Raw genomic sequence first — 19,117 nt, 5'->3', positions numbered from 1 at the left:
TTTCTCTATTGCTTACCTCAAACTTACTGATTCTCCTGCACCAAGGTCCATAGCAACTCTGAGAATATGTTTGGTTGTCAACCAGGGCATGACTATATGGAGAGTGTAGTGGCTCTTCCACCCTTACCAATACAAACTACCTCAAGGGACACAGATTAGAGAAGAGTGTTTTCATTTATTTATTTATTTATTTTTTCTGGTATGAACTTCATTGATGTCTTACTTTGCTCAAGGGCACAAACTTTGGTCCTTCAATTTTATTAAGCAACAATTACTGCCTTCATTTTCATTACTCGGCAAAATCTAATTAGAGTAACAGCATTACAGCTCTGACCTGACAGAATTCTAGCCCCAAACCAGGGAACTGCTGTTTGAATGGATCTCTATAGCCTGAGAACAGGTTGTATAATCATTTGACATTTTTCAGGGCTGCGAATAGCTGTAGCCTTCACTGCTCCCATTTGGAGGCATGAAGCATCTGGAAGAATCGTTGTGTAGCACACACACACACACACACACACACACACACACACACAAAGAATCAATAATTTGAGATTCAAGCTTGGGGCTTGTTAACTGAGAGAGACTGAGAAAAATCTCTCAGTGGGATCGGGTCTCAAGTTTCTTATCTAAAAGGATAGAACCAGAATACAGTGCTCATCTCAAATGGCTGCCACGACACTATATAAAACAACTGACACACCATAAAGACAGTTTTGAAAAAGTTGAGTTTTCTCTAAGACCAATGTGACTGCAGAAATCAACTTGTACAAAAGCTTGTAGCCAAGGCTGATAAGTCATATGCACAGCAGGCCAAAGCCCTATCACCACACTCACAATGTGATGATAAACAAAAACTTGTTTCCTCTACATTACATTAAAATTAACCATATAAGCTAACAGGAGAGTGTGACAGAGGTCAGAATGAATTTCTGTCACAGCTTCTCAAAGGGCTCACAAGAGAGCCTGTAGACGTTGTTGGCTGTTTTGTGGCATTTTCCTAGAAAGGAGGGCTCTTTACCAGTACAGGGTCACATCTGATGGAGGACAGGGAAGGGGAATAAATATTGTCTCTGAGGAGCTGAACAAATGCTTTGAAAAGGACTCTTCACCCTTTTACGCTGGCAATGGACACAGCATTGCTCCTACTGTGTATCCTTCTTTCTGAGAACGGTGGCACAGAACATGGGTTTTCAGGCCAGATACAAGCTAACCCAAAGGTCACCTCATGTTCATGAATCTGCGACGTGGGCACATCGTATAGGTTTGTTTTATTAGAACTAATAAAAAGGTTAGTAAATGGTATCTTATCATTTCTTCATCTAATGTTTAGTACAGGTGGACCACTCTTCTAAGACATGGTCCTCCTTATTTCAGCTTCCTCTGTTTCTTCTGGTGTTTAGGTAAGACTGATAGCACAGGACTAAAGTTAACATGGGGCCAACTGACCAAAAAGGCGGGCATGGTGATTCATATACAAATTCCTACTTGTAAGGCCTTTGTTGCCATATTCTTGAGCTGTGAACGGGCAGGCCAGCGAAAAGAAGAAACCCTTTGTTTAACAATGTTTAACTGACCACATTTCATGATGGCTGTCTTTATATTAATTGTGTAAATACTGGGCATTGTGGCTGCCTTGCAATTGGTGCCAGACCGGGCTAACGACATTTTAAAGATAAATGTGACGTTAACAGAGCCTGGAATTGGAGGGCAAAGAGAGACTTGTTGCTGTAGATTGCTCAATTATTTCTTAAGCAACAAGCCACTCAGACTCCAAGCCAGCATGGGTCTGTGTCATTGTAGATAGTGGAACTCTGATAGAATGGATTGCTAATGGTTCCTGCTTAAAGCCTCATTCGACTAAATCCCTTGGATTTAGGTGAGTGGACATTAGCTGGGATTCATGAGATGGTAAACTTTTGAGTTCCTAGAGATGTGGTGGCATCAGTTACATTTTCATTCATGAAGGACCATGGGTTTGAAGGGCACGAAATGAAAGGCACTGAGTCCTAACCTCAGAATGAACCGAGCTCACTAGGCCATACTTCCTTTTATCCCTGCCTGTTTCTTCTTCCTTTACTTCCCACCGAAGATGTGTGTAGCCCACTGCTTGTGTCTTTGGGTTGTAGCGGCACCCAGCTGGCCCCAGGAAAGGCATAACCAGGGACCAGTGTGGAATCTGTGTCGGTGAGCAGTGTTTGCCTTGCTGGCTTGGCTCTCTAGATTATGCTGTTCTGTGTACTCAACTCTATGACTCACCAGAAAGACAACAGACTGGGAACAAGGCAGACATGAGTCCAGTCCTGGCTCTGCCTCCGACCACAGCATCATCATGGAAAAAAAATCAATTAACTTTCATGGTTCTAACTTCCTAATATGTCAAAGGAATGACAGTGCCTACCTACCCTCTGTCACCCACTCTCAACAGTAATCTCTCCCTTGCTAATATCCGATGGACAGAAAATGCAGATCTACCACACCGACCTTCTAGTATGAGCTAGATACTGCACAGAAAGGACACGAAAGTCCTGCAAGGCAACCTACAGCACTGTGGGTAAGTCTAGCCAGTATATTTGAATGCCCTACAGCCTTTGCCTTGTACAAACCTGCCTCTGTAGCTTGTGTTATTTACAGACACATTCAAGGTTGCAGCGAGAGACACATTTAACATTTTTCAGGGCATCATCACAGAACTCAGCTCTTCATCATTCCCCAAGATGTTCCTGGGAGGTAGACCAGACTTTCTCCAAATCACAAGTGGGGTTTAATGTCTGCAATGGTCTCGATTCCTGCATCTAGTGAACCATAAAGGCTACTAAAAATTTGAGCCACAAACTTGACCTGAGGGGATTCACATTGTAGCTGTAAATGATTGACTGAAAAGAATCACACATCACTCCATTTAGTGCATGGCCCAATCTGTTCCCTAAATGGAGTTCAGAAGAACTAGGCTTCCCTACCACCAACCACCTGACTAATAATTGTCAGAGGTGGAAATCATTACAGGCCTGTGCAGTGGCAATATGCCATTTCTGCAGCTAGTGGGGTTACTTACAGTCAGACTAAAGAAGAGAGGTTATATTTGTTAAAAGTTTCTGGAATGCATAGAATTGAGGGAATTTCTAGCCCTTCCCCATTATTTCTATATAATCTTGTTCTCTTCCGAGAATCAGTTAATATCTTGTTGGACCATTAGACTATCTTTCCTGGGTAGTGACAGATGAGACTCTCTGCAAAGCCACAGTCTATTGTGCTTGTGGTGAAACTAGGCATCAGGTCTGTGTGTGAGTCTCAATTGAGTTAATAAATCACTGAGCTGATATGGGCCTTGGGGTTCTTACCACTCAGGGAAGAATAGTCTTTTAGGGGTTAAAAAGGCATATGGGCTCTGGCTTCAGGCCTTTTATATAACCATGTGTGTATTCTATGGGTCACTCAGACAAGGACTTTGGTGGTCTCCTTTAAAGGTAGGAGACAGCTCCGGGTCAGTAAATGATTGACCTGGCTGCCCTGGTGATAAGCTTAGGTAAATAGACTTGATTCTGCTCCAGGAATTTCAGGACTTTTTAACCCCCTAGGCTTCAAAGCAGGAAAGTGCATGTGGTTTTCTGAGAAATCCTGTCACTTGGCATTAACAGCCCTCTGAGTGGACAGTACATCCCTCAGAATTGTATGCGCTGTCCTCTCTGGTTTGTTTTGTAAGCAGAAAGAAGCACACAATTAGAGTTCTGGAGCAAAGAGCTGTGTTGGTGGAACCAGCATCATTGAAGACTTGCCAATAAATCACAAATACGATATCCTATGATAAAAGATGAAAATAAATCTCAGCGAAACTTGAAACATGCAGAGGAACAATCACCAACTTACAGAGGAGAGGAGATAGAGGGAAATAGAGCTGCCTTTCCAGAATATATTGATGGACAAATAACTGAATTCCCCTGTCACACACCGATGTCTTCAGCAGGCCATTATCAAAGACATCCTAGTGAGGAGACAAGGCAAGGGGTTTGTTTGTTCTGGGATCTTGAGAGAAGGAGCAGTGGCTGGCTAGGTTACCTACCTCCGCTGCTGCTTTCCTATCCACCGTCTTTCCCAGCTTCTCCACTCAGCTGGAGAGTCTGGGGCTGGGGCAAGAAGCAACACAGGTTTCCATTCTTCCCCAGGCAAGAAAGCGGTGTGTCCCTGCTGTCTCCTTCCTTGCTGGTCACAACTTGCTTATGGTCAGGAGTGTGGCCAGATGTGAAGGAGGGACTCTGTGTTGGCCTCGGCTGCAGATCTAACCAATCAATATACACCAAGCCTACTCAAATCCAACCAGAGAGCTGGGTGACAGAACCCGAGAGCAGGACTGGGAGGTGGTGGCAGAAAGCAGTTGACTTTAGCTAATAGCTATTGACTCCCCACAAAGTGGTTACCTTGTCACTGGGTCTATGGTCAAGAGGCCTTGAGAAAGGAAAGCTTTACTCTGTTATAGCTTAGCACCCTCAGGAAAGAATCTGGAAGATCCTTGATTAAACCTCCAATTTAGTAATAGAATTTCTTCTATTGATGTCTTCTTCTTCTTCTTCTTCTTCTTCTTCTTCTTCTTCTTCTTCTTCTTCTTCTTCTTCTTTTGAGAATCATCTTTGTGGGATCTCGTTCTCAGGTTCCTTGTGGCTTTACCCAGCAGGTCCGAATAGAGGATGATCAGGACCACGGGCCTGAGTGCAGGTGTCTGAGATGGTCTGCACTTGGCTGTGCTGGGGGAGGAGGTCTTTTGCTCCACCCCTTGGCATCTCTATAAAAACCCTGGGGCAGAGACAGTCGGGCCCGTTGGAAAAGGTTCCAGGCCCTCTCGAGGCTATCCTTTATTTTCTATCTGTTTATCTCCGCAAGGTTCTCCGCAATATAATTCTTTCTATCTAATATCTCCTGCTGCTCACACTCAAGAAAACTCTGGGAAAATGTGGGGTTGGTGGGTAAACACCCCACACATCTTACAGTTCTTTGAAGAAATAAGGCTGTATGTATTGAAAATGTGGTATATGATAGATATATGACCACATATTTTACCCCCATTTTAAGGTGAGGGAGCAGAGGCTTGATGGAGTGATGGGCTCACAACCAGAAGGCAGGGCTAAAACTGGGATCAGAACTAGATCTGCTCTGAGGGCAAAGGCAGCAGTAATATTCCCATGACACAGTCTGAAATAGGCTGGCTGATAGCTCCTAAGGGTGTCCAGGCCTGGTTCCCAGAACCTGTGAATATGTTACCATACATGGTAAAAATGGTCTTTGCAAATTAGATTATGCTTGTGTGTGTGTGTGTGTGTTTGTGTGTGTGTGTGTGTGTGTGTGTGTGTGGTGTGCCAATTAATTTAATTAGGATTACTGATAGAACCATGGACAAATTACCAGCGGCTGCATGTTGAAGAAAATGCCTCTCCATCTCCCAGCAGTCACCAACTGCTTATAGGTCTTTAGGAAAAGGTGGGGCTTCATAGATTAGGATCTTGAGATGGCAGATTATTGTTGTTTAAGTGGAATCTTACATAATCATAAGAGGTCAAAATCAGAGGCCAGGTAATGTCAAAGGCAGAGTCGAATATTAAAAATGCCATGTTACTGGCTTGGAAGATGGACAAAGAGACCCTGAGTCAAGGAATGTAGACATCTGCTAAAAAGACAAAGAAATGGGTCCTCCTTGTGGACACTGACATTGAACATGATCTCAATGGCTCATTTTAAACCTTTGAGACCTGACTTCAGACCTGCATGATAATGAATTTGAGTTGTTTTCAGTTATCAAGTTAAGTGCAATTTGTGTGGCAAGAGGCATTTGATAATCCATGCCATGCTTAATGATACTGAGTCCAGGGAATGCTCTTATTCAGCCAGTCTTTATTTTTTGAAATGGTAACCCTTGCCCTAGTTATTCTTTACACCATGGTGCCAGGGGAGGCAGCCGGAAGCACCAGGAAGAGACGCAAAGCTGAACTTCAGCTAATCAGGCATTGTTCGCTTTGTTTTTCTTGTGAGAGTATTGCCTGGCATGTGTTCTTTAACCCTTTCTACAGCTAAAGTCTTAAATTCTTAAATTTGAAACTTCAATCTGTGCTGGAGAGATCGCTTAGCAGTTAAGAGAACTGGACTGCTCTTTCAGAGGACCCAGGTTTGATTCCCAGCGCACCCAGCAGCTAACCACCATCTGTAACTCCCGTTCCAGGGGATTTACTGCCCTCTCCTGGCCTCTGCAGGTACTGTGCATACACATTATGTGCAGACATACACAAGCAAAACACCCATCCACATAAAATAATAATTTTTAAAAAATCCTTAAATCTAAGGCATGTAACAACTTGGAAACATTAGAAATATCTACACTAAGTTGTATATTATAACTTAATAATTTTATAGCCCTTCTCCACATGTCCCATGTTACATAACTTCTGGATCTTTTCTTCTAGCTACACTTCATGGAGAGCTCTGATTTCCTCACCTCCTTCTGAGAGGTGATGTCCAGACTGTACAAGGCGTACAAATCTCACTGTGTCTACCAGTGAGGTGCTTACTCTCCTGCTACAGTCTATCTAACTGTTCCATATGACCCTTGAGTCTTAGAGTGGTTTTTGTTGTTGTCATTGTTTTTTTTTGTTGTTGTTGTTGTTTTTTGAGACAGGGTTTCTCTGTGTAGCTTTGCTCCTTTCCTGGAACTCACTCTGTAGCCCAGGCTGGCCTCAAACTCATAGAGATCTGCCTGGCTCTGCCTCCCAAGTGCTGGGATTAAAGGTGTGCACCACCACTGCCCAGCTTTAGTGTGTTTTTTTAATTGATTTTTTTTTCTGACTTTACCTCTCAAAAGAGACCATCTATACTAAAAGACTTAACACGAGTGTTAGTTCTCTTTAATAGAGAGGAGCAAGCTTTTCTAGTAGTAGTCTAAATTAGCCATACTTCTTTGCTTAGCAGAATTTAAGTAATAATTCATTTCACAGCTACTGAAGGTCAGTGCTTTGTAACTTCTTAGGATCATAGATCTGCTTTTTTAAAGATTTATTTTATTGTTTAAGTGATATGCATTTGTATGCGGCTGTGTGTGGGTATGTGCATGTGAGTGGTGGTGCCCATAGCAGTCAGAAGAAGTCAAATTCCCCGGAGATGGAGTTAGAGCTGCCTCTGAGCCACCCAACACAGATGCTGGAAAGCAAACTCAGACCCTTCTGAAGAGCAGTTACAGGCCCTTCACCACTGAGGTATCTCTCTAGCCCCAGGGATACAGATGAAAGTTCTAGATTTTCTACCATAAAGAAACACACATGTAACTAAGATTCTTGTACATTGTTTTATCATTTTGCAGCATTTCAGCTCTCCTGAACTAATCTCTGATGTGTGATAAGTTCACAAGGCTTCACAGAAGGGTAAACTGAGGTCTCCTGGGCCTAGACTGAGTGAACACTCAATGAAGATCAAGCAAGAAAGTCTTCAGGTCACACAGTAGCTTGAGTTCTCAGGTTGAACAAAGAATGTCTTTCAGTGGCCTCTTTATGCAATAAGAACTTTGCTTCTCTGTGGTGATATTTTCTATGTGCATGCCAATAAAGTTTATTTGAGGATCAGAGGGGAAAAACAGCCACTATATTAAACACAGAAGTCAGGCAATGGTAGCACACACCTTTAATCCTAGCCTTCGGAGGCAGCGATTCATCTGGATCTCTGGATCTCTGGGAGTTCAAGGCCACACTAGGAACAGAGCCAGGAATGGTGACACACGCCTTTAATCTCCGCACTAACCACAGAGGACTGGAGGTCTGTGCAGACAGACAGGAAGTGATGTAGCTGGGCAGAGAAAGGAAATGAGATGCAGAACAGAAAGGCATATAGGCGTGGGTATACAGGAAGCAGGTCTCTTTGGCTGAGAATTGCCAAGTGGTAAGAACATGGCTGGCTTCTTTCTGCTTTGCTGGTCTCTCAGTTTTTACCTCAATATCTAGCTCTGAGTTTTTCATTAATAAGACCATTTAGCTATTCATCTTACACTTCTCGGCACCATTCTCTCCAGGAAAAAATCCCTCTCTCCAAATGCTTGGTACCTTAGGTAAAGCTGCTTGATTGTACGTACACATGGTGCTCGTGGACAGAAGCCACACTTCTATGTTCCTCCAAGCTCCATGCTACCCCCCAAACATTGGCCAGCTGTGAAAACACATTGGCCTAACACTTATCCAGGCCATCCTGGGTGAGGTCTGAGGCACACGGCCACTGTCCCTACATTGCAACATCTCACCCGCTGTGAGATTGGATGGTTGCAAGTCTTCAAAATGATAACATACCTTTGGTCACAGGGAACAGATTTGCTGAGGGGAAAACAAAAACATGCTGCTGGTTGGAAGAATTTCTTTTGAAAAAAAAATGTTACATTAAAATATCAAGGACTTTCAGGCATCTTACTTAGCCTTGGGAATTCACATTCTCGGGAATCATTTTCAAAGGTGAAGGAGTGGGATTTGCTCTCTGCATTCAATATTTACCCAGTGTGGCCATGGGTGTGACTGACACAAAGACCTTTTCCTCCCCTCAGGTACGAATTGTTCCAAATGTGGAAGACGGACTTCCATGGAAAACATGAAGTTCCCTTTTGACAAAAAGAAGAGCTGGTTTTTCTATCTCACATAGTAGCCGACATATGTACACAGAATTCAGTTCTAGGGTAGAATGTGTAGTTCCATCAGCTGCATCCTCCACCCCCAAGAAATCTAGAAAGAGTCAGAAATGTAGGTTACTTCAATAGTTTCTCCACAATGCACTCTTTAAAAAGCTTACATCTATTTGAAAGGGGAATTTCTACCCTTATTGAAAAACCTACATTTACAAAGAAAGGGCAAAATAAATAAATGCAATGCAATGTTCAAAATGATATTGAACATTAGCTGGGTATGGATGCTTCTTCTGTTTAGATGATAAAAGGTTTCCTCACTCAACTGAGACTTCACTCTTCTTAACTGATTGGAGTTACTAAATGGTTAGTGGCAATCATTTTATTTAAGGACACGGTCCGCTTTAGCCCACAATGTATGTCACCCGTGGTATGAGTCCCACTGTCTGAACCACACTTATTTGGTGCAGGAATTTGACAACTTTCTATACACCAAAAAACCTATTTTCACTTACTCCTTCTAAGATATACTCCAAAAAATAACCACCATTTTTGGTGGTTGAATCTAGAAATCTATGATTGCTTCTTAGACATTGTCTCCAGTGTCTTCGTTATACTCTATTGACTTCTTTGCCACTGACCTCCCCATAATCAGGGTGGGGGAGAATGAGAATGAACTAGGTCTAGGTACCCGGTGCCATCCAGACCTTTCCCTGCAAAGCTCCCATAAGTGGACTACACTGTCTGAAGTTGCTGCTTCTGTGTCTCGGTGACAAGTTCTTGACAAATCGTTCAATCAACATGTGTGTTGTCAGGCAACTATGTTAAAGGCGTGGTGCTGGGTGCTATTTAGAGGGTGGAGATGCAAAGCCACAGCCCCTCACTCTAATCGCTCCTAGTGCATGTCTACTCAGCACCAAGTTCTCTACATAGAGATTCGGATGGACTTTGCCTAAGGTCACACAGCTGGGAGGTGATGGAGCTCGTATAAAAGCTTGGGTCTGTCCATGTGCTATGCTTACAGCCTGGCGGTAACATGAGAAATTAATCTGTGGTGAGGTATTACAGAGTCCATCCATAATGCAAGAGCTTCTTTGTCACAGAGGCCAGGTCTCCACCAAAGCACTTGCTCAGAAGTTGAAGAAGGAGAAACGTATCTCTGCCCCTATGCCACCCAGATCACACCCGCCTTGACTGACTTTGGGCCTGGTCATCGAATACCACATACTTGAGGTTACCATGATGAAACCTGGTATTTTGGGCAACTCAAACATTATATATGAATACAAGTTTAAAAAAAAAAAAAAAAAAAAAACAAGTGGAATCCCTGACCACAGTGCATGAAAGTTGGTCAGAGTTGGTGTGGCAGATTTCCTAAAGCAACACCTCACCAGGAAGAAAAATCCCACTTTGGGACAGTTCTTAAATTGCAGAGGTAGCTTTAACAGACACATCGTCAATCCTAATTACGTGCTCCGACATTTGGCTCTGTTGAGATGCATTATTACGCAAACTAAATTTGATCTCTGCTAAATTCATACAAAGGATTTCGATAACAACTCACTATTTTGGGAATGTATAAGGCAAAAAAAAAAAATGGGGAGTGGGTTTGGGGAAATGAAGTAGACCTAGGTATCCCATTAGAAATAACTACACAAAGACAAATACTGCAATCTCCATTGCAACAGGAACATCAGATTACTCTTGTTTAGTCACTGTATGCACGGCTAGGTCATTGCTGGGTATTATCACATCCAGCAATTCCTCAAATCAGGTGAGTTAGAGATGGTAATCGAGTGGAACTCTGGATGTCACTAAGGTCTGGGCAAACTTTACCAGAAATAATTGAAGTGCTAGGGATAGAGCTTGGAGAAGCCTGGCAGACATGGCTGTGTACACATTCCACACACTGCCCATCTTAGGGAGTACAGACAGGCTCACATGAGTCCCCAGATATTTAAAACAAAGTTAGACGCAGGCAGGTCAGTAAGAAAATGTTCGTTCCATCCAAAGAAACACGGCTATTAAAGATTCATGTTTATTACTAAGATTAAACCTTGATAAGTGGCTCAAATCAAATACAGGGAAACACATCACATGATCAGACCTATTCACACTTTTTTTTCACAATTGAAATGAGGTATTGTGGCTTCACAATATTTTAGGATGAATCGTGTGATTTAATCCAGATTACAAGAAAGAAGAAAAGAGATGTAATTGAACAATCACTTCCTAAAGGGAAAGAAGCCAAGTGAAATATCTATGAAGGTGACAAGCCACAAAATACATTTCAGAGGATCAAGTAGCATATATGCACAATTTTATCCCTAACCTTAAAATTGGTAAAATTGATGATTATCTCTTAAGTTTAGCAAACCACATGCATTGCAGTATAAATCAAGTAATAGAAGATAAAACGGAATCTCCATTACAGCATTTATCACATATGTGAATTATTTGAACTGACCAAGAATTTTTTTAACTATGACAATTTCTGTAATTTTAAATTACTGATCACAGAGGCTAAGTATTACAGTTGGTATACATATAATACAAATAATCCATACACAACCTGAATTTAATACTTATGAATACTGGGGTAATAATTAGTAGCAGCAAGGTAATATTATTTTGAGAATATGATCTAAGACTTACCATCTTGACACTATAGATCTATAACTGATGTGTTATTAGTGCTATAAACTGATAACAGGTGTGACATTGCAACTGTACAGAGCTGCCAAAGGCCTATATGACTTTTCAAAGTGCTATGCTTCTTAGTGGGCTTGACACTGTGAGCAAGCCTGTGCTATCTGAATTAAGTGTTGGTCCCAGTTTCAGGGCTCTGGTTAAGCATAGTGCTAATGCCTGGGTGAGAGTAGGAGGCAGAACAATGTGTTGGAGAAGAGTAAAGAGTAACTATCACGACAGTCAGACCGCACCTTCTATCAGCATCTTGTGATGCGGTCACTGGCAGATGACGGGGGGTGCTAGGAGACAGGAGAAAGTAGCATTCTGTGAAGGGCATGGGACAGAAGGACAGAAGGACAGAAAATGCCTCTGGACTGTCGATGCAGTTGCCTCAACAGCCTACGCTTCTGAATTCCCCCCAAGAGTGGGAGGGCTTAGTCAAACCATTTTGTTTTAAAATGGGCTTGATATATCCTAAGAACAAGTTTGCTGGAGTTGATGCTAAAACACACTTGATGCTAGAGCAGAATATCCTTACCTTAGGATATTTGCAACAGTGTCTAAAACTTTATTATTTTTTTTAAATCATTAGCATCATCATCGTAGGGTTGCTTCTGAGTTTGGCTGGCTCAGACATATGGCCATTAGTGCCAGTGTTTGGAGCAGAATGCTGGGGGAATCCAAAGGTTGTGGAAGTAGGCGGTCTCCTGGGGCAGTAAAGAGCTGATTAGAACCATCTGGAAATAAGGGGAAGTTTACATCGACACCACTTGTTATTTGGTCAGTTCACTCTCCTGTGTCCCAAGGTGACACTATTGAGTATGAAACTGGGGTACCAACTACAAGGAAACAGCCTAAGAAGAGGGTTAAGATGTACCAGACAGATCATGGAATCAAGAGGGACATCCATGCTCTTCTATGCTGTACCAAATAAGCTTCCTGTCAGCTTGGATGTTTGATAACCTCAGTGTCTATTGTTTCCTCTTGAAATGTTGAGAAAGCCCACTTCTCAGGGGCCAATGTACACTTTGGCATATTTCTTTGAATGCCACAGATTATATAGACTCCAGAAGATAAAATACATACTCAAAGTCAATCAGCCTTTACCACACTCTTGGACAATGACCCCAACTACATTCTCCGCGCATGTGTACAAAAGGAGGAATCACTGCAAAGGTATATCTCCAGAATGCAAGGCATTTAGGCTAAGCCCTGGGACCTTATTTATTTCATGAGCCAGTCAACTGAGATTTGCATCGTTACTAAAGATGAAAGAAGCAAGGACAGGTTAGCCCAGGATCAGTTGCTCAGCTAAGGGAGGAGATCTCTGGAGGCTGTGGCCCATTCATTATCTGGTTCTGTTTCCCAGAACTTAATAGACAATTAAGCACATCATAAAACTTCTGTTATGATGTTGTTGTGTAGCCCTTTTGCTCCTTAGAGAAGACAGCAATTTCCTTTCAGCCTGAATTTCTTCTGGGTCTCCACCTTTCACTCTGTGCTAATGGCTGGGCTGTATCATGCCTCTTTGGAATTGCTTCCTACTGGTAAGACTGAGGGAAAAAAAAACCACATGGATATCCCAACACAGCAGAAAGCTCCATTTAATCTCAGACTGCTCCACTTCATTGCCTTCTTGGATAGAATCATACATTTCGGATGTGAATATGAAGTTATGAAAGACCTGAGATTCTTAAGGTTTGTCATTACCTCTGCTCAGATCTTGTGCTTTTCTTTGCATGTATATAAAATCCTGGATTTGAACTCTTAGTAACTATTCTAAAAAATTCAAGGGTTTAGACCCAGCACAAAAGAAAATAATGAGTATCAAATCTCAAGCAGCAAATATGAGCATTTTTTTTGCATGATTTCTAAGACTGCCATGATGTCAGACCAAATCCTGAAACACTCACCAGCGCCTTCCATCACGTCCACCCTGAGCTCTCTATTCAGTCCTAAGAACACTCTCTCTATCCATAGCAGACATGGAACTTGAGAAGTTCAGTGCTCATGCTTTGAGTTTTAACCGTCAGAAATCTAGCATGTCTGGGACATCAAGGAAACTGGGCCATGCTGGAATGAAGAGAGCGCATGAAGAACTCGCTTTATTTTTTAAAGAGAAATGGCTCCAAATCCTGTGAAACTAACAAGCTAACAGAGCAGCGTTTTAGTTGCTCTTGACATTGATTCTGAACAATTATGAGAGCCTGATATTGATCTGAGTGATTCCCAGGAATTTCAAGAACACGTGACATGTGGGGGGTCAGAATTCTTACTGGTAACTATTGCAGAATGAGCCACGGGGCCTAAATTCTGTTTATTCTGTCCACCTCAGCCGAGAGTCTACCTGGTCTCCAAGGAACAGGATACATGCAGCCTTTACATCATCAGATGTAATAATTTGAATAATTACCAGGGAAAACTGTGAATAACCCTCCCCCTTACCCCTCAGACTTTCAAAATGTCAACAAGGCCAAGCCCCTAAAGCAGCACGGAGGAGCTAGCGCATGCGCTCACTACAGGAGCAGGGGCCGTACATGTGGCCTTGGGAGTGTCCTGTGCTTCTGTGTTTTGTTTGACAGTGCAGCATGCAAACAGTGAGGTGGACATGCATGTCCTAAGTGAAGTACAACTGTACATTGAGGAACAAAAGGAAAAGATGAAGTAAACGATTCACTGAACAGTCGACAGCCTTAAAGTGAACTGGAGATCCGGTGCAGATACCCATTGACACGTCGGAGCCCCGTAGCACCAAGCACCTGGACAAAGCTGCGGCTCCACTAAAACAGAGCAGAGTGGCGCTCCTCTGTCTCCTTATCTCTTTGCCAAGTAACGAAGGGTTAATGGATGGAGAGGAACCTAGACCTGGCAACTGATTGAAGATTAAAACCAAACGAACAAACAAAATGCAACAAGAAAAAGAAAAAGAAAAACCTGAGGGTAGGTCAAGGTTTTCAGGGCTTCTCTGAGGAGCTCAGTATCATAATTGGAGGGCCATTAAGATGATGAGGGTACATACTCCTATGCAATGAAGAAGCCCGGTGCAGAGAAGAAGGCTCCACCAAATTTGACAAGATCATTCTGGAAGCGTCCTCTGAGATGGATTAAAATTCAAGAACAGGGGAAGTTAAACCAGGTTTTCCCAGAGGCCTTTGTGCTGTGGCCTCCATGAACTATGGAGATTACAAAGTTGAGGCCTAAATTACTCTAGGAAGAAAAAAAAGGCCAGATGAATAAGAGTGAGGGGCGTGCATGTGTTTTCAATAGCTCACCCAAGATATCCCCACTGCAGTCAGCATGCACAATCTGACTAGGAAGCACAATCTGAAAGGATAGATGTGAGAGCTCCTAGGAGAGGGTCCAGCAGTCTCTGGAATCTGACATCTCCTCAGGGATTCTCAGGTAGGGCTGAGGGGTATCAAAGCATGTCTGTGCCCAGCTGTTCTTCCTAGCTCCTTTCTTCCCAGTGCTCTCTAGAAGTGCCTGTGTAGTTTTCCATGGCCCTTTCACTTCGGTCCCAGTGTACGCCTTCGGCAGTGGCTTCCTGGAACCTATACACCGTCCTCAGCAGGATTTGGGGTAGGGTAGGACATCTACAGCAAAGTCCAAGATCACTCACAGCCCTGAGATGCACCATCCAGTGCGTGGGTGGAAGACCACAGCAGCATCCGTCTTGGGTAGGAAAAGTCCAGTAAACATCTGTGTGAGTGCTCTTGAGGCAAGAAGCATTGCAGATGCTTACTCTCCAAATAAATAATGAATAAATACAGAAAACAAAGCAAAGGGAACATAAGAGGGCTCTTATCAATAAAAAAAAACTTCTTATCAATTAAAAAAAAAATCCCCTCTTGAGTTTCCCAGCCCTCACGCAGTGGTAGTTAGTTGGCGGCATGACCCACAGAAAAAAGACCAAAGGGAAAAAACAAGCGGAAATGTTCCAGCATTGCTTTTTTTTTTTTCTCACTTGACGATATACAAGTCACCCTAAATATCCCCGAGGTAGTCTTGTTTGCGAGGAGTTACAGACTGGCTCCAAACCCACTTGGAACTTTCTCCTTTAATGCCATTGCACATTCCCACACATCCTGTGTCAGCCTCCAGTGTGTCACGGACAAGCAGCCTTCGGGTTAGCGTTGTGTCCCGCAGCAGACCAGGTCCCAGGTAGACAACCATCAAGTGTCGATTCCAGTGTCAGCTTGAAGACCTCGCTCCAAAGAAGACTGTGCCAAAATGACGCAGGTACTTTCCCGATAGTCACTTGGGGAGAAAGCTACAGGATTAAATCAAAGAATTCTGGCATGCAGTAAACATGCATATTTAGCTCTTATTGGGCCCTCGCGCAAATGATTCCCCACCGCAATTCCTTTCATTTTTAAAGAGGGGGCCCAAAAGGAAATGAAAGGAATCAATACTTTAAGACAGGGAAATACAGTTCTGATGCCAAGGGTAGTGTGCACTGTTTACATGAAAACTTAAGGGGACCACTTCCGGAGCCAGCCTGTGGCTGAACAGTGTGGTAATAAACACATCTTGCTCTCGTACAGAAGTGGTGATATTGTACAGTTCAAGAGAGAACCTGGAGCATGGCTCCCTAGGAGCCCCTCAGAGTTCTTGGTTAATGGCAAAGACCTCCCAGAGGGTGGTCCATGACTGCATGCGCCATTGCTGTTCTTCTGACCAGGAATGCCTTTCCGATCTAGTCTTCACACAGGCTCAAGTGCCCCCAGAAGACGATAGGAAGCTGGGTCAATTAAGATGTTGCATAACCCGTGGAATCAGGAAACTATACTTCCACCTTCTATTTGCCACCATAAGCCATTGGGGAGATCCTGACCTTGACCATATAAAATACGCATTCTTCCCTTAGACTTAAGTTTTTAAAAGTCTTATTTAGGGAAATGCAATGAAAATCCCCAGAGTTTTATCCAAATAGCTACGTGAGGAAAGGGGGAGGGCCCTCTTTCTCTTCCTCACTTCTCCGGGACTGACCAGCAGTGAGCCTTCCTAACTGGAACCTTCAAGAATCCTACCTTAGCTCAACAATCTCAACATCAAATTAAACAAAGCATCAATTCAACACTTAGTCAGAGCTCGGTCCTCTAGAAGGTCATTCAACTCAATCACGGTTGTGGCAAAGTCCACCAGGTCCACGAAGTCAGATGTGATGATGTTGACACCCATGGCTCCAGGCTTTTGAGTCTTCACCCAGTCGAGGATGGCCGGGAGATTCCTACATGTAGAAAGTATTGGGTGAAAAGAAAACAGATGGATAGCAGTGGTTAGAATGACAATTCCAGAAATGGAAATAAAAACCTTTTCCTTACCACAAAAATATCTATATCTATATATCTCTCTCTATATATAGATATATATAGATATATCAGAAACACACAAGCCCCTGAGGCTCCACTCATTTATGTTCCCGGGGATGTGGAGCCAGCATTCCACTGGAGAACTCACCTTTCCAAGGTTTCTCTCATGCAAGAGACAATATACTCACAGTATCAGAAAGACAGCCATGTTAACAAGATCTCACAACACCGACTCGAACAGTTCTCTTATTGTTAGGTTCTCAGGGCTCTTCATGAAAAAATTCAAACATACGGCAAACTGACAGAATTTTTGTAGTAAGTGGATCCGCCACTTATCCCTTACCATTAACACTTTACTATTTTGTTTGCCACACACCTATTAATGCATCTCTGTCTTCTTATCAATGCTGCTTCTAGTTTTGACATACTCCACTTGGAAACATACATAAAATCCCTTACATACGTCAGCATGCATGTGATTAATTGCATTTTTTTCTTTTTATAGTACCATATAATATTCTATTGTATGACTACAACATAGTTTATCCATTTTCCTTCTATTAGATACAGCAGTTGCTTTTAATTTGGGGTTATTATGAAAAAAACTAATATGGGCATTCTTCTATGAGTCTTTTTAAGGGCATCACATTATTTTTCTTGGATAAAAATCAAGAAACAAAGCTGGTCTATGATAGGAATTTGTTTATATTTAGTTTTATAGGAAACTGCCAGACTTTTCTTCAAGAGGACTATTACACTTTGAAGTCCCACCGGCTGAGGAGAGAAGCTCTGGACAGTTACTACTATCCTTAAAAATTGGTGCCACAAGTGTTTTGTAGGCTTGTCATCCCAAAGGAAGTGTGGTGACTCATGTCTGTGACCCAAGCACATGAAAGACTGAAGCAGGAGGATTGATGGGAATATAGATTCGCCACTTGTGTCCCTTCTTTTTACAAATATCTATCCAACACTTTGACAATTTTTCCCCACTTAGTTTTCAAACACTTTTTTTTTGTATTTTCATTCAATCTCTGAGGGTTTCATGCAATGTGTTTTGAAAGCATTTGCCTTTTCTTCTTTTAAATGTGGAGTTTAAAAAATTAATTTTATATCCTGGATTAACTTTCCTTTTGTCATAAATATTTTACCAATATTTCTTCTGTCCTGTAGATTGCCTTTAATTTTCTCAATGAAATATTTTGATGGGCCTGAATTCCTTAATTTTGAGGGAGTGTAATTTGTTGATTATTTTTTCTTTTTCTTAAAAAAATTGATGTGTCCTTATGAGGGGATGTGCATGTGTGTGTAGAGGTGTTCACAGAATCTAGAAGGAGTTGGATCCCCCAGAGCTGAACTTGGTACTCTGCTGAGTCACCTTTCCAGTAAGTACTTTTAACCACCAAGCAATCTTTCTAATCCCCCATCATTATTTTTTAATTTCTGTTATTTATTTTTTTTTTTAAGAAACTCATTTACTTTCAATCCCTAAAGATTTCTTCCCATGTTTTCTGGAAGCTTCAGGTCTTCGCCCTTATTTTACTCTCTAAAGCTATTGGAAGTTGTGGTAGTTCGAATGCAGTTGGTCCCCATTAATCTCAGAGGGGGTAGCACTGTTATGAGGTGAGGCTTTGTTGGAGTGGGTATGGTCTTGTTATAGGAAGTGTGTCACTGTGGGGGCGGGCTTTGAGGTTTCCTATGCCCAGGATACTGCTCAGTGTCTCAGTTGACTTCCTGTTGCCTGCAAGACGTAGGACTCTCAGCTACTACTCCAGTACCACATCTGCCTCCATGTCTCCATGCTCCTTGTAATGATGATAATAGACTGGACCTGAAACTGTAAGCCAGCTACCCCTATTAAATGTTTTCTTTATAAGAATTGCCATGGTCATGGTGTCTCTTCACAGCAACAGAAACCCCAAGACAGCAGTCAATTTTTGCAGAAGACATAAATGTAAGGGTCAGGGTTTACTTTCCACACAGATAGTTAACCCAGTACTGTGCACGGCTCCTTAATAGACTAATATTTAACCATCTGTCTCTTGACTATAGTTGCTGGGGTTATTTTATAAACAGGAGGCTTCCGATGCTACAGAGGCTCAGAGCAGATGACGTCAACATCACTTTTCATCCAATATGACGTAAGTGTGAGGAACACGGAAGAACCGAAGAGAGCAACCCAGGCCACTCGCTGTCTGGCATCACGGTTAACACAGCTCAGCTCACTAAAGACTCCTCAGCAAAGGAAGGTGGAAACCCTTACATTTGATGTGGGACTAGGAATTCTTCGGGTTGGGTTTGCTCTGGCTAACATCGATGGGCCCTTTTCTTCTATTACTCGTGCCCTCTCTGGTTGCCACTTACCCCAATTCTACCCTCCTTTGAAGCTGTCCTCACTTCTGCCTCGTGTACCCACCCCCACCCCCTTCTTGGTCTTCTAAAGTGATGTTTAGACTTCGGCTGCAACTTTCTACCTCCTCTTTCT

The 19,117-nt window shown here is 42.6% G+C and overlaps 2 protein-coding genes across 3 annotated transcripts in view; both read right to left on the bottom strand.

The window, feature by feature from the left end:
- Positions 1-4,242, bottom strand: part of Phldb2 (pleckstrin homology like domain family B member 2) — a 235,332-nt gene extending 231,090 nt beyond the window's left edge. For both annotated transcript variants that reach the window (XM_037209732.1, XM_037209733.1), the window contains exon 1: positions 4,061-4,242. The gene's annotated coding sequence lies outside the window, so the exon portion shown is untranslated. The remainder of the gene's footprint in view (positions 1-4,060) is intronic.
- An 11,028-nt stretch (positions 4,243-15,270) lies between these two features.
- Plcxd2 (phosphatidylinositol specific phospholipase C X domain containing 2) overlaps positions 15,271-19,117 on the bottom strand; it is a 53,570-nt gene continuing 49,723 nt past the window's right edge. The window contains exon 4 of the mRNA XM_028872042.2: positions 15,271-16,553. Coding sequence (XP_028727875.1) covers positions 16,397-16,553 — 157 coding nt within the window. The 3' untranslated portion in view covers positions 15,271-16,396. The remainder of the gene's footprint in view (positions 16,554-19,117) is intronic.

Source organism: Peromyscus leucopus, chromosome 12, assembly GCF_004664715.2.
Source record: "Peromyscus leucopus breed LL Stock chromosome 12, UCI_PerLeu_2.1, whole genome shotgun sequence".
NCBI lineage: Eukaryota > Metazoa > Chordata > Mammalia > Rodentia > Cricetidae > Peromyscus > Peromyscus leucopus.
The sequence above is the reverse complement of the archived record's forward strand: the minus strand, read 5'-3'. Positions and strand labels throughout refer to the sequence as shown.